Here is a 15439-nt window from a genome sequence, read left to right as displayed (position 1 = left end):
ATTGGGTTTTCACCCTATTTAAGACCCTTGCTAGTTACTATCTTCGCCAAAAATTTTGTAATTTAGTATTATACAAGTGTATACACAATATTTTTGGACCAAATAATTTGTTACTGTGTACAATTAGATTGCCCAGTTAAGATTTAAATTGGGTTAACATTTTATTACTATGTATCAATAACTGAAATCAATCTACACAAATTTCAGTGAAATATTTTTGAGAATGAAAAATAAAATTATATATTTTACAAAGAGAAAAAATGTAAACCAGAAGAGTATTGAACAAATTGAAAACATTACCCATGCCTTACAGGAATAAATTTTTTTTTTTGATTTTTCATTATAAGTTCTCTATATGTCTAAAACTACATTAGAGTAACCTTTTTTTATATTTTGAATTGAAGTGATAAAAACAATCACCTATGCCAAGATTGTAGGGTTTTGAATGCGTGTCATCTTTCTTAATAATTGCCAAAATATTTTGATTTACTTTTCATCTCAAAATGATAAATACCAGATCTATTTGATCTGTGTTTACAAGCTTTTGTAATTTTTTTCATGGAAATTGCTTTATGTTGTAAAGTGTGTTCACAAAAAGTTATATCCTGCATTTCATTTTATATACATTATTGATGAAGTTTTTACTGGTGAAACATCTAATAGGAAAAATTAGAAAAATGTGCACCAGCCCTGGTTTGATTCATTCCTGAAATCAGTTTCTACAAAAAGCATGAGTAATTCCAAAAAAAGTAAAACATAGTACTCAATAAAAAGGAACACTTGTACCAGAGTACATATTTTATATGATTTTACACTTGATAATTTGTGATTTGTACCAGTTTATATGAACCTTAAAGAAATATGTAAATTACTGGATACAAAAAACTAACAATACTAATTAAATTAGAAACTAGCAAAAAAAAGCTGGTACAGAAAAATATACCTTAAGAAAATTAGATGCCTAAAAAAATAATTCATGAAAAATTTACAAATAGCTTTTTAATAGGTTTAGCTTCCACACTGAAATCACACCATAAATGAAAAAAATTATTGTAAAATAACATTGTAGTAATATTTGTAGAGTTCACACAAAATTCATCTTTGACTCTAAATCCTATTTGAATATTTTCAATCTAAGAGCTATTTTTTCGTGCATCTTTGTTTATGTATGTTAGTCTGATGAACTATTTATTTTAGTTGTATTTATTTTATTGTTTATGTATTGCAACAATCATTTGTGCATACTAAATATTTTATCATGGTTGTATATATATAACTTTAAGAGTCCATTGCTCGTTATGCTCATGTCATACTCATGACAGTATAATTTCCACTGCAGAACTACAGTAGTTTGATTGCACAGCTTCATTAAAAGAAAAAAAAATTCAAAAAGCAGTAATGTTTACTGGTGGAAGTGACAAAAGTTTTATTTCTTTGTTAGTGACAAATCTTTTTCTGAAAATTCCTTTCAGAAGGTTGCCAAAATGATAAAAAAAAAGGCCTTTGTAATAAAACAAGGTTATACAAATTTTCAACTAAAATTAAAAATAACTCTTGAAGCAGCAAAGTGGCCTAGATTGTAAAATACAAAAATTAAAAAATAAATTACTTTTGCATAATATTTCTGCTCTGGTTCTCCACATTAATTATTGTTCATATTATTAGGTTAAAAATTCCTCTACACATTTCTTCAATGAGTTAATTATTGCGCTCTCATATTGAGCAGGGACAATATACATAAAATATGTTCTGTATTGATAGAAAGCTTGCATTAATTAGTTTGTTAATTGCTTTGTCCCGCAATAGTTTTGTGGCTGTGATGTAATATAAAAATCATCTAAGATATAAGAGCTTCTGTTAGAATTATTTTCAGTGAAAATGAAGTGTTTAGTTGCTGGAGATCAAGGTGAAGGTGTTACTCATTACTATTATTTTTGTCAAGTATTATCCTTTAGGTGACATGCTACAAAGTTTTCGATGCAAGCGATACTTGCCTGTTTGTGGCGATTGAGTAAAAAAAAACAAATTTTACATTTTCTGAAAAATGGATAAAGTTGAAGTTCGATCAGTTACAAATTACTTTAGGATTCTTAAAAAGTCCTTGGTCTAAATGTATTGGATTGCAAGGTGACTAAATTGATAAATAAATAAAAATTTCAGAAAAATCATTTATTTTCTTTGTCAGGCTTAGAACTTTCTTAGTTCTCCCTCATATGTAAAGAAGGTTCAATGAGTTATGAATTTTTATTTTTCAGGAACTGTGTGATGCTTTAATAAAAGAACGGCCTGATGACCCAGTAACATTTTTGAAAAATGAATTATTGAATAATCATGTAAACGTGAAAATTGTTCCAAGAAAAATTATATTTATTGCACCTACACATATGGGTAAAAACATATATACTGTTTTTAAATTTTAACCTGTGTAAAAATGATAGAATTTTCCCTGTAATGCTCAACTGTACAGCGTTACTATTTTTGTATAAAACAGTACTGGTAATAACTAAAACAGTAATTTACTGGTACTAAAACAGTAATTTAGTACAAATAACTAAGATGTCAATTAATGGCATTCTGTTGCTAAGTGGATTGTTTGATGGATTTTTAGCTTATTGTTAAGTGCTATTTATATTGCTAGTAGTAATCCAGTGCCACTCATTTTTATTCATTAGATATTTTATGTCATTTCTGTTTCACTACACTATTTAACTATCAATTTACATGTTAATCTTTGCCATTTGCATAAAATATCTTTTGTGCTTTTCATTACTTAGTGATTGTTGAGTTCTGCAATGTGGAATAAACTGGCCTTATGTTATTTATAATCCATTTTTAAATAACTGCTAATTCATACTGACTTAATTAAGTTAATATTTTCAATTTAATTTAATTACTATTAAAATTCAAGCAAACAAACAAGGCCTCCAGAAAAAGTTTTTTTCCAAATCTGATAGATTGTGTTTTAATTCAGTCAAGATGATTTATTCTTAGTGGAAAAGTACTTCTGCTGTTTTAAACATAAATTTTATTTCAGTTCATTTTTAACATAATTAAATACTTTACTAAAATTTAATGCAGTGTGATAAAACAATCTGCTAAACAAAATTCTTGTATTGATAATTTGTTGTAAGAAAATTTGCTTTTTTAAAAATCATTAAGTTTGTAAAATTGATTTATTGTTCCTGAATTTAAATACTCAGAGTATTTGATTTGAATTCACTGTCCATGGACTGTGGATTTCAAATTATTATTTGTCTGATTCAGTTTTTTTGGACTCCTTATATTTCTTTAGTTCTTTAATAACTTTGAGAACATTACTACTGGATTGAAATATATGGTGCCAGTATAAATTAAATTGTATGGTGGAATGTTGTACTTAATGTTATATTTAACATAAGTGTGATTTAACTGTTAAAAAAATTTCATTGTTTTTGCTGAATGTAAATTTACTACATTTAACTTTTAATAATTTTACACCAAATATTGTACGACTAAGTATTCATGATTACTGAAATATAAAATGATACAGGATCAGCACAAACTGGTTTTCTTCAATTGAGCTTATCCATGAAGCCTGTGCAATAGAAAAACTAGACAAGAACTATTGTATTTATTATGTAGGTGTTTTAAAAAGCAGAGGAGTATTGTTGAAATGATTAGAAAGATTGTGTGATAGTGCTTATAAATTGTGTGATATTCCTGCTCATTGTAACAATAATACATTGTTAGATCATCAAAATTAATGTGTTATTTAAAATTTAAATTAATAAATAGAACATCGTTTATAGAAGAGAAATATTAGAACATGCTTTATTTTTATGTTTAAGAAAGTAATAAAATTATATTTTCAATTGAACATATATGTTAATATTTTTTTTACTTTAATGCAAAATATATCACAAGTTCAGGGTTCTTTGTATAATTAATCATCATATTAACAATTGAATGTTTACAGAACTGACTAGTAGTGGCATAGTCACAGTTTTCATTAAAAATAAGTACACTCATCGTAGGAGGGAACTGGCAGTTCCTCATTTGAATTTGATTTTACTCAAGTCCTATTGCTGTAGTCATTATTTGATATTAAGAAAAAAATAATAATAAGTTTTTTAAATGTTAGATGTGATCCTAAAATAAAATGGTGGCTGGAGAAAGAAATATAACTGGTTTGACTGGGCCTCAACTATCAACCTTCTGCTTAGGGGGAATGTTTCATTATAACATAACTAACCAACTATGCTCCTTTAATACTTCATGTGTACACTTTATGTGTAGAAATTTTTTTGTAATTTACTTAGTTGTTTATTTTCAAATGTCAGGCTGGTAGAGCCAAAGAAAATTCACTTACTCTCTGCACTTTTAGAACTAAAAATGTAAAACTTCTGTGTTGTTTCTTTTAATGCCAATAGCAATAGTATAAAAGTTATTTTATAAATAAAAAAGTTGTTGTGGAATAAATTTTTTATTTCTGATCTAATACTAAAAATATTTATTGAGTAATAAATACAACTTTTCTAAGATATTTTCCATCAGTATATCTTCATAAGCCAAGGAGTTCACATGCATTGTATTTCAACTTTGAGAAATTAAGAAAGTGATTTTTGCTGCAGAGAGTAAACAATTGAGCTTTGCTGATATTACAATTGATGAGTTGTCAGTTTCCTGATGAGTAACAATGAGTATTATTCATTACCAAATAAAATGCAGTCATTCATTTATTTATTTTTTTTTATGATTTACAGCTCTTGAACAACTTGCTAATCGTTTAGCAGCAGCAACTGATATCATTGTAATCCCATTATCAGAGATTGTTTCAGAATATGCTGTTCAGGAGGTAAAAATAACGTGTTGTAAAAAAATTGTTTATTTTATTTTAATTAATAGTATTACTTTTAGTAATTGATCAGTACAGGTAATCTACAGTTGTACTTTATTTATCCTGACTCAAGATTTCACTTGCTTATATAACCTTGAATTAAAAAAAAGATTCTTCAAATTTTTTTAACGACTTCAAATCTATCTCAGTAGCAAACAAAAAAGCAAAGTTGACTCTGACTCTGACTCTAAAATGGCTCTGCCATTTTATTTGTCTAATATTGTGAGTAGCCTTAGGTGATTAAACAACATATTACAAAAGAAAATTTAGTTTGAATCCAGGACTTAAGAAAAATTAAGTCTCTGTAAGTGAGATCTTGTGTTATGATTCAGTAGATCTATTTAAAAATTTAGTACTGATAAAATTTTTAAATAAATTATACAAGTGATTTCTGTAAGAAATAACAATGTCTTTACTGACGGGTACTTTTTAGTTTAATAGAAGTTTTAGTTTCTTTTAGTGGATGTATTAACAAGTCAAGTACTTATGAGGGGTATTACTCATTAGTTCTCCTCTATTAAATTACAGTTAAGTTCTTTTTTTTTTGCCTTCAGTCATTTGACTGGTTTGATGCAGCTCTCCAAGATTCCCTATCTAGTGCTAGTCGTTTCATTTCAGTACACCCTCTACATCCTACATCCCTAACAATTTGTTTTACATATTCCAAACGTGGCCTGCCTACACAATTTTTCCCTTCTACCTGTACTTCCAATATTAAAGCGACTATTCCAGGATGCCTTAGTATGTGGCCTATAAGTCTGTCTCTTCTTTTAACTATATTTTTCCAAATGCTTCTTTCTTCATCTATTTGCCGCAATACTTCTTCATTTGTTACTTTATCTACCCATCTGATTTTTAACATTCTCCTATAGCACCACATTTCAAAAGCTTCTAATCTTTTCTTCTCAGATACTCCGATTGTCCAAGTTTCACTTCCATATAAAGCGACACTCCAAACATACACTTTCAAAAATCTTTTCCTGACATTTAAATTAAGTTAAGTTCTATAAAAGATTTTTGCAATACATTTTATATTTTTGTAAGTAAATTATTTTAAATCTGTAATAAATTACAATGCTCAATTGTTACAGAATGACGTAGAACCATTGTATAATCCTGAAGATTTGGCCAGAGTGACTTCAAAACACATCAGTAAAAAATGCCAAACAAAGGGCTGGGTTCTTGTTGGTAATTAAATTTATTATTTAAACTATTACTTGTATTTTAGTAAAATCTGATTTTTATGTAACATAGTATATTACTGTGTGATTAGGTTACTATTCGTCGTAACGTATAGCCGTGTTAAAAACATTTTTTGCTTCTGTATGCTGTTTTTGTATCGTCTTCGTCATCACATTTTTTTTCTTCGTTTTCCTTATTAGTTTGATTTTCTCAAAAACGTCAATATCATCGTCGTTCATAATTTCATTATCTAATAGCTCGTCACTGCATATCCATTTGTTCACGGTATTCGTGTCATCGCTGCGCTTTCCGTGTTTATCTCCCTGAATCGTTAAAAAATTCCGCGTTTACAATATATTCAGGATCTGGATTTTGCGCCTCATCCGCATCGCTACTGCTACACGCGCCACAAATTTCTGGTAAGTGCTGCTTTCTAGCATTTACTTTTTGTCATGGATGATATCATTCCGTGCCATGACTACATTGTAAATTACGTCTCAAGTTGTAGTTTTTTTTTAGTTAATTAGGCAAAGTTACATTAGCGTCTTCTTTTGAAGCATATTTTTAATTTTCTTAGTTGTTTTACTTTAAGAACGAATTCGTGATGAAACCGTTCTTTAAATAACGAAGCACTTATCTTTCTATTAATGTTCTTCAGCGCTCTCGGATTTGTGGACTTTCCTACTAGAAATAATGGAAGTTTATAAGTCCCACTTGCATTACAGCAGACGACTATAATTATCCGATCTTCTGATTTCTTATATCCTGGAGTAGCGTGTTCATCCCGAAGGGCCATCGTTTTATTTGGCAGCGACTTATATAAGAGCCCGTCTCATCAATATTATGCAGTTCTAAACCAAGTTTTTCTTCATCAATGATTTTTTTTTTCATGAAGTAGTTGAATTTTTCCGCTGCGGCGTAGTCTACAGATAATTAATTTTTCGCCAGATATAGGTATGGACTCCATGGCGCTTTTTCCAACGATGTAACCATCCTTCACTTGATATAAAGAAGTTGCTAGTATAGTAGTGGTGTTGCAAGAACCATTTGCTGAAACGATTTTTCCATTCAGAATAATGGCATTTTCTTTCAACAGAGGTTCGCCGGGAGGTGTTCCTCATTTTCTTTCTTGGAGGAACCACATCCACAGTGCTTGGTCTTGTAAAACTAACACAGGGTTTTTAAAGTACACCTCGACTGAAGAGGCACCTGGTTGACTTACTGCGTAAAATGTACTTCAACCGTGTTTAACCGTTGTTTTTCACCAACACCTAAATCTAATGTCGCTGATTTTACAGATCGATCTTTGTCTAATTGTAATACTTTCAGTTTAGTTTCCCCACGTATTTTTGCTACTCATAAGTACAGGTAAAAAGTAAACTGTACGGGATTTTAAAGGTTACCTAAAACTAAAAACTTTGCACCTATCGGTACGTAAGAAACTCATTACGTTATACTGAATAGAATAAAATAAAAAGAAATCTTGTACTTGATTAAGTTACTGTACTGAACTTAAACTAAAATTTAATGTACGCGAAAAAAATACTCTACATACTGTATTTTTGTTACTTAAAATGGCGGTTATTTTTCGCAATGCTATAATTTGTACGTATTGTATAAAATAACTTTTCACTCATAGACGCCACTTTACATCACACGATTCAAAACGCAACTGATAATTCAGAAGAGCCTTCTCTTCAAGATTATAACTCAGTTATGATATCATCTTATTGAAAAAGTCTTTAAATGAAACCGCTTAATGCATCGATGTTGTGAAAAACTTAATGCGACAAATAACAGCGTAAATTATTTGTTTATGTTTAGACTGATGAAGTATACGAGTCAGACACTGTGTCACACAGTAGTGTAAAGTCTACTCGTGTACTGTATGTTACATTTCATAAAAATATTTCCTTTGTATTTGGGACTTATTATTATCGCATATAACTAATTCAGTACTGTACTGTATAGGGCCTAATTACATTAAATTATATAAAAAAATTTTAAAAAATGAGTTGAAAAATTAATTATTTTATTAAAAAAATAGAGGGTCTTTTAACCCGAAGAGTCGGTTAAACCGTAATTTTAGGCGATTCGGTGGTTAACCCGGTATGTCGGTTAAACGGGGGACTGATAGCAGGGGGACTACTGTATAGATAATTGTACTTTAAAAACTTGATAGTAGAACCAATTTTTTGTTTAGCGAGAATAACTTTTTTACTAGTTTTTTTGATTATCTTTTTATTTATGATTTTTTTAAAATCAATTAGAAATATCATTTTATTTTACTTTATTTTAATCATTCAAAAAAAAAAGAGCTTGATATGAAGTTTGAGCAAAGATGTTTGTGTGTGACATTTGTCACAAGTTCACTGTTTGTAGAAATTATTACATTTTGTCAACAGTATAAACACTGTGCTAGAATATTTTGAGCTACAATGTCACTGTAATTGCAGGATTGAGCTTATTTTTCATCCAGCTTCATATTTATTTATAAAATAATTTTACTTATTTCAAACAGTTTAACTACTAATATCAATATGATTAATTCTTTATGAAAAGAAAGTTATTATTAATATTAATATAAACCCACTCAGAAGGCTCTGTGACTATCAGCTTGAGTATCATAAAAAAATTATGTATCTTATGTCTAGATAATTTTTTAGAAAGTGTGGTTTATGAATTAAGGTTTAAATAATTTTCTCATGGTTAGTTAGTACATTTTTATTTAACACAGTTATTTTTATTTGTTATTTCAATATATATTAGGAGAATTTAGGCTTGCCCTACAGAAAAACCATTTCACACCCCCCATCTTTCCCTTATATACTTGAGATGTAATGTATGCTGTTGGATAGTTCACTAGGAAGAAAGGTGTAAGTAATTTGAATCTCTGTTGGACTGAGTATTGTAACTGTTTTATTTACAAGGAGGGATATCCTTGTAATATCAGTCTGTTATGTAAATCATATCTGATAGTGCAGTATGTTTTTTTTTAATGTTGAGTATAAATAATACTTTGTTTTTATCAGTTTCTTATTGTTATGAACTAGTATACTATTTACAATTTAACTATAAATTCATTACAGGTTTTCCAAGAACAAGGGCTGAAGCAAAGGCATTACAGAAGTGTGGAGTCCTTCCAACACACACTTTAGAGTTTGTTCATGATCCAAAAGACTGTAAGTTAAAAAATATATTTTTTTTTTACTTTCCCTGTTTTTATCAATCAAATAAATTCTGAATGTCAAGTTTTGATTGGCTGTTTTTATAAAGCAGTCTTCTTAAGATCTTATAAATTATGAAACAAATATTTTTGAGAACAACACAAATACAAACAAATAGTTGAATCTGTTAAATAATAAATGTTGATTCTCAGAAAATAGCATGAATATGTATTGAACACATGAAAATGTGAACTTGAATGTGTAGGCCTGTAAGTGTATGTACATTAGGTACCTAAAGCAGATATGATAGTTAAAATAGAAATAGATAGCTTATAAAGTTGTATAAGTTATAATTCCCCCTACAATAATTAGAAAAAGCCTCTTGAATTCTTTTATTAATATTCAGTTTTTTACTTAATATAGTTTAATTTTACTAAATACAAGTTTTTAGTATTGTTTGATTTTATAAAAGAAGTTGTATTAACTTTTTCTTGTTGACTTAGAGAAATATTAGAAAAAAAAATGTATGTGTAGTAAAACATTTTACATGAATTGTGGCAACTTGTTGCCGACGTTTCATGTTTTTTTTTATCAGTATTCAGGTGTTTTGTTGTTTACTTTAGTGATTAAGCCTGATCTCACTTAAATGGTTATGGAACCAGAATAATGGAGAATGATTCTGCAGAGGACCCACTATCATTACATTCACAGAAGATAGAATAAAAGAAAAGTCACATATCAAAATTTATTTGTGACCTCATGGAAGAAAATAATGGGACCGATTTTTATTCCTGGAAACAATAACAGCAAATATTATTGATGGACAGAATTTAATCACTGCTACAGCTTTTTGGGGGTTAATAACCAAGATGGTTGTTATTGCTACTTTCCAAAAACTACATTTTTATTTCTCAGCTTATGAACACAAAGATTTAGATAAAAAATAGAGAATAACAAAAACAAAAGAATAATTCCCACATCATTGCCAAAAGAGAAAGAAAATAAAACAGAATGAGATAACTTTCATTCCTTGAGCCTGATTTTATATATATATATATATATATATATATACACATAAATTATTGTTTGGCTACAATAAAATTCTATTAGCAATTGAATAAAAATAAAAAGCTTTACTTAACTATCTCAGTCATATCAACTAGAATACATGATTACTCTAATATTGCACTCAGTGAGAACATGTCAGACTGGCTTACATATTGGTTCATTGCCAGAAGTCATTAGATATTCACACATTAACCCGGATGATATTCTCAAAGTGCAACCAACATCGGATGAGTTCATGGCAACTGACCACATTAATAACCTCCTCAGCAATACAGTGTTCTTTAATGCATTGTAGTTTATTTACAACAGCCAGCCCAATAACTTCATCACATGTCTCTCCACTGACATGGTTTGTAAAATCACGAAGCATATATAATCTCAACTTGTCATTCACTGTGTGAAGATTGAGTGAGTAGATGCTTTCTTTATGGGCACATCAGTTCTTTCATTACCTGGAATTCCTACACAGATAGGAACCCAAAAGCAATTAATACATGTATTATGTTTGTCAGAAACAGATACACATATGTCTGAAATAAGTAGATGAGTAATAAAAATATCTGATTGAGGTTGAATTGCCTTTACTGAATTTGAACACACAAAAAGACACGCTACCTCTGTAATGTGAGGTAATACCATGAATATGGCATAAAGTTTAACTAAAAGCAGAGGCTGGTAACAGCTAGCTTACCCCCTTACCACCCAAGACTGTCCCCGCCCTCAAGCAATACTCAGTCTCTTGGGAGATGTGCCTTGTAGCCTCTAACATCACAGTCATGGCCCGTCAAAACGTGGGTGAGCTTAAATGACAGCACCCCATGTCTCCTTCTATACCACAGCTTAATGGATGGGATCAACCTCCACGTCCACTGCCCGACCTCTCTCCCATCAATTTTGCCACCTCTCTAACAATTCTTCTCCTGCAGTCTTCTTACTCTCCTCCTTCGACCTCTCCATTCTCTCCAAAGCCAATAACTCAAGAGGAGGCATCTTTCTAGAGATTGTCCAACATGCACAAGCTACTCCAATAGCCAGCCGCCTCTGCAGCACCTCCAACTTCCTGACTGGCTTCTTCTTCTCTAAGACTCTACTCTATAAAGAGATCGCAAACAGGCTGATGGATCACACCATCACAGCTAACATCCTATGCTTGGATGTACTCGGCCCGCCAACCCTACTCTTAAGCTTGGAGACAGCTGATAAGAGTCCTACTGGCCTTATTAACTGCCTCCATCACATGCGGCTGAAAAGTGCGTTTGCCAAACTCCCAAATATTTAGCCTTCTTCATTGGCTCTATAGCCACCCCTCCAACTATCAATGTAATTTCTTCCACATTCCTCCTTCCTGCCATTACCATTAACTTTGTCTTCTATGCCGCAAGACTGAGATTTCTCTACTCAACCACTTATCCACGGCACTGATTGCCAAGTTACCTCTTTGCATCACTTCCTCCTCCGTCTTTCCAATGAACACTAGAGAGACATCATCAGCAAATCCCGTAATATGGATACCCTCAGGATACTCCAACCTGAGGATGCCATCATAAGCAAGGTTCCACAGAGTCAGCCCTAGCACCAAACCCTGCAGAACTCCACACTCCACTGTGGCCTCTATTACCTGTCCTTCAGCTACCCCAACCACCACCCTATTTGAAAAAAATAATTCTGGAGTATTCTCACCAAATAGGTACCGATTTCTCTTCTCTGTAACTCTTCCAGAACACATCCAAACGGCAGAGCGTTAAATGCATTTCATACATCCAACAATGCCACTGCCGGAAAAGACTTTGTCCACCATGTGCCTGCTGCAGCTCGGTCCACCAAGCTCATAACCCTCTCCACCACATCCATCATGGTGCACCCCTTCCTGAACCCGTACTGAAGGTCAATAAGACCTCCTTTCAAACCAACCTCCTCCAACAGTCTCTCCACAATCATCCTTTCAAACAATTTTCTTAAGCAACTGAGAAGGCACAGTGGTCAAAGGTTGCTTGGTTCTTCCACCATACTCTCTCCCTTCCAGAGCAGCACCACCTTGCCTCTTTTCCACTCATCCATCACATTACCATAAAGCAATATTCGGTTAAACGCATGCAATACCTGACCCATCACCACCTCAATTGCAGCCGTAACTGCCTCATTTGGGATGCTGTCCAGTCCACAGACTCTTTTTTTGTCTAGATAACCGCCTCACAGCTCTCCATATCTCCTCAAAAGAAAATAGTGGGATCTCCACCACAGCCACCTCTACTTGGTCTTGGTGCCTGGGAGTTCGAAGAGGTAGTGCAGCTGCTGCGCTATGTGCTTTTGAACAATTGTTAGATGAGATTGGCATGCAGGTTGGAAAATTAGCTAGTTGTTGGTGGCTAATGCCAACACTAAAGTGAAAATTAAGCAGTGTTCATTGTGGCTGATTAAATTAATGAAGCAAAATGAGGAGTTGAAGAGTGCGGGTTACTCTTTTAAAATTTTGTGGTGGGGCGTCAATTTTGGATCACCCTGCCAAAAGATGGAGAATGACCCAAAATGTATTGAACCAGAAGGATTTTTTGATAGGACCAATAGGAACTGAGATGTAGTAAAAAAGGTTTCCCCTTATATTCTTTTACAGAACTTAAAAAATTTGCAGTATAACTCACCATGAAGCAGAAAAAATTTTAAAGTCCTTGCTTACACCAATATCAATCCTGCAGAAACCTGTGCAGCAGTACTCAATTATAGATCTTATTTCACTACTCCATAAAGTCTAAAACAAAAAACTCATAATAAAAAAACAATCTGTCGTCCAAAAATCATTTCACATTACTCAACACATTCAAAAAAAATTCTGCCATCAAATTCCAAAGCTCAAAACTACAGTTTTGAGCTTATCTACAGATAACCCAAAAAAAAATCCATCCAAAACTCACTAAAATGTAGAGCAGCACAAGACGTCTCTACACTCTCTTACATCCACCAACCGACTCAGTAACTTGGTAACAGCTAGCTGCAACAAGATAATGTAACAGCACACATACTGAACAATATAATCTTAATTTTGTGCAAGTTTATTGATTAGAAAATCTTTCCTCATGGACTATGACCATCCACGTTCCTTTTTCAGGGTTACATAAAAGAAAATGTTTACAGGAATGAACCTTTCACAAACAGAACATCAAAAATGAAATATCGTACAAGAGTCTAAAGACCATTTAAAAACAATAGTAATGAAACATGGATAGTAGAATTCAATGAAGAAAAAAAAATCATAGAAATGTAATATTGCTAATTACATGGACAGTAAAATTAAAATCAAGAATTTTAAGATCAACAGAACATGAGAGAAGTCTGAAGAATTTTGTAAGGAAACAAGCTAGGATGGTGGACATCCAGATTTAATTGATCTAGTAATAGATGGTTTATAGAAGGTAAAAACTGTAGAAAAGAGATGTTCAGAATGTCTGAAACAAATACTTGTAGATGTAGAGTGTACATATTATTGAGATTAAAAGATTGTAGAACAGAGAGAATGGAGAATAGCATCAGACCTGTCAACTGAATAGTGGTGCCAAAATAAAAAATACATTACTGAAACTCAGCTTATCAAACCATATACACTATTTATTATTAGTAAAAGATGCAGATAATACAGAAAAAATGCACATTGTTATTTTTTAACGTAATTTATAAGATGCTGTTATTTTTTGTTAATTTGTGCACTAAGAATTAATCAATGTTATGAATGCTTTGTTTGTAAGAAATATAACATAGGATTTATTACAGTCTAAAATCTTTGCCTAACATCCCCCATTTAGGTACCCACATATCTACGTTTGTTGTCATAAATCTTAGCTCTCAAATGCATGTCCCTTTTATGGAACATATTTGTTGAAAATAAATGTAAATAACTGCTGTGGAAGACTGCGTAATAAGTAGTAAGTAAATGATCAGGAAACGTTAGTAATCTTAGAAAGAATTTCTGTAAGGTAATGAAAATTTCATTCTTGAATTATCTAGTGAATTTCTTTTCTGAAAAATAATGCAGAATTCTATGAATATTCTCATTTGATTTATTATCTTACAGCTTCTGTATGCTGTATGGAAGTAATAAAACACTAATATAGCCCCTGGCACAATGGAAATAAGGAGCTAAAATTAGATAATAAACCTTTACACAAGCAATTTTTCTGATGTGACTTAAGCCCAGAATAATTTTTTGTCAAACATAATTTAAACAAAATCTATTAAAATTGTAGTTGCCAGTTTAAAGTTTTAATGACTAATTTATGATCTCACCTTCTGAATCATTATCATATAAAATGGAGACATTAAAAATTGAACAATTCTGTTTTTTATGGTTAATTGATGCATATCTGTAATAATTAAATTAAGATCATTATTTCTTTGAAGAACATTGTTACAAGTAAATATAGTAAATATGTGGTAAATAATCAGTTATGTCATTTCACATAGATTAAAGAAAAGAGGATCTAGTATAAAAATTTGAGCTATTCCAAAAACAATAACTATAATTTCTAAAACATGTTATGTTACTACTTTATTAAATAAAATCTAAAAATTAAATATCTTTTATAGCATACTTTAAGAGGCTGATACCAACACCCATGTGACAGTTAAATAATCATTTATTAGTTTATTTTAAAATGGAAATATCTGAAGATTGTAAAAGAAAAATTTAATTAATCATAATATTGATTCAGTTGGTTATTCTTTCACATGAAATAGATTACATTAGCATGAGTATAAGGTGTAATATTTGATCCCTTGAGAGTGTTTTTTTATTAATCATAGTGTTTGTAATCTTTTTTACGTTACACTATTTTCTGCTGGTAAAAAAAAAATTACTTTACAGATACTGTTGATGATCTATGGAATAAGACATTAACTAATTGGTCTTATGAAAAGTTTCGATCAATGATGATTGATTATAGACAAAGGGCCAAAGATTTGAAAGCGGTATATAAAAATTCACTAAAGGTAAATAATGTTCATAATATTAAACTTTATGTTTGGTAAAGAATATATCTTGAGCACTATTTCTGTGAATCAAGTTTATTTTAGAAAATGTGTCTTAGAGTGTCGTCATATTTAACTATTATCTTTTTGTGTTAGTCTTATAAATTTCTCTGCTTTCCACTTTCTACAG

General features: G+C 31.1%; 1 protein-coding gene across 2 annotated transcripts in view; it reads left to right on the top strand.

Moving 5' to 3' along the window:
* LOC142327987 (putative GTP-binding protein 6) overlaps positions 1-15439 on the top strand; it is a 60347-nt gene that overhangs the window by 23018 nt on the left and 21890 nt on the right. Inside the window, exons 2-6 of one of the 2 annotated variants that reach the window (XM_075371414.1) lie at positions 2256-2388; positions 4743-4834; positions 5968-6064; positions 9148-9240; positions 15146-15270. In XM_075371414.1, coding sequence (XP_075227529.1) covers positions 2256-2388; positions 4743-4834; positions 5968-6064; positions 9148-9240; positions 15146-15270 — 540 coding nt within the window. Of the gene's footprint in view, positions 1-2255; positions 2389-4742; positions 4835-5967; positions 6065-9147; positions 9241-15145; positions 15271-15439 lie in introns of those variants that run through there. The other variant, XM_075371413.1, reaches the window with a different exon arrangement.

This window comes from Lycorma delicatula, chromosome 7 (assembly GCF_047948215.1).
Source record: "Lycorma delicatula isolate Av1 chromosome 7, ASM4794821v1, whole genome shotgun sequence".
Taxonomy (NCBI): domain Eukaryota; kingdom Metazoa; phylum Arthropoda; class Insecta; order Hemiptera; family Fulgoridae; genus Lycorma; species Lycorma delicatula.
The sequence above is the reverse complement of the archived record's forward strand: the minus strand, read 5'-3'. Positions and strand labels throughout refer to the sequence as shown.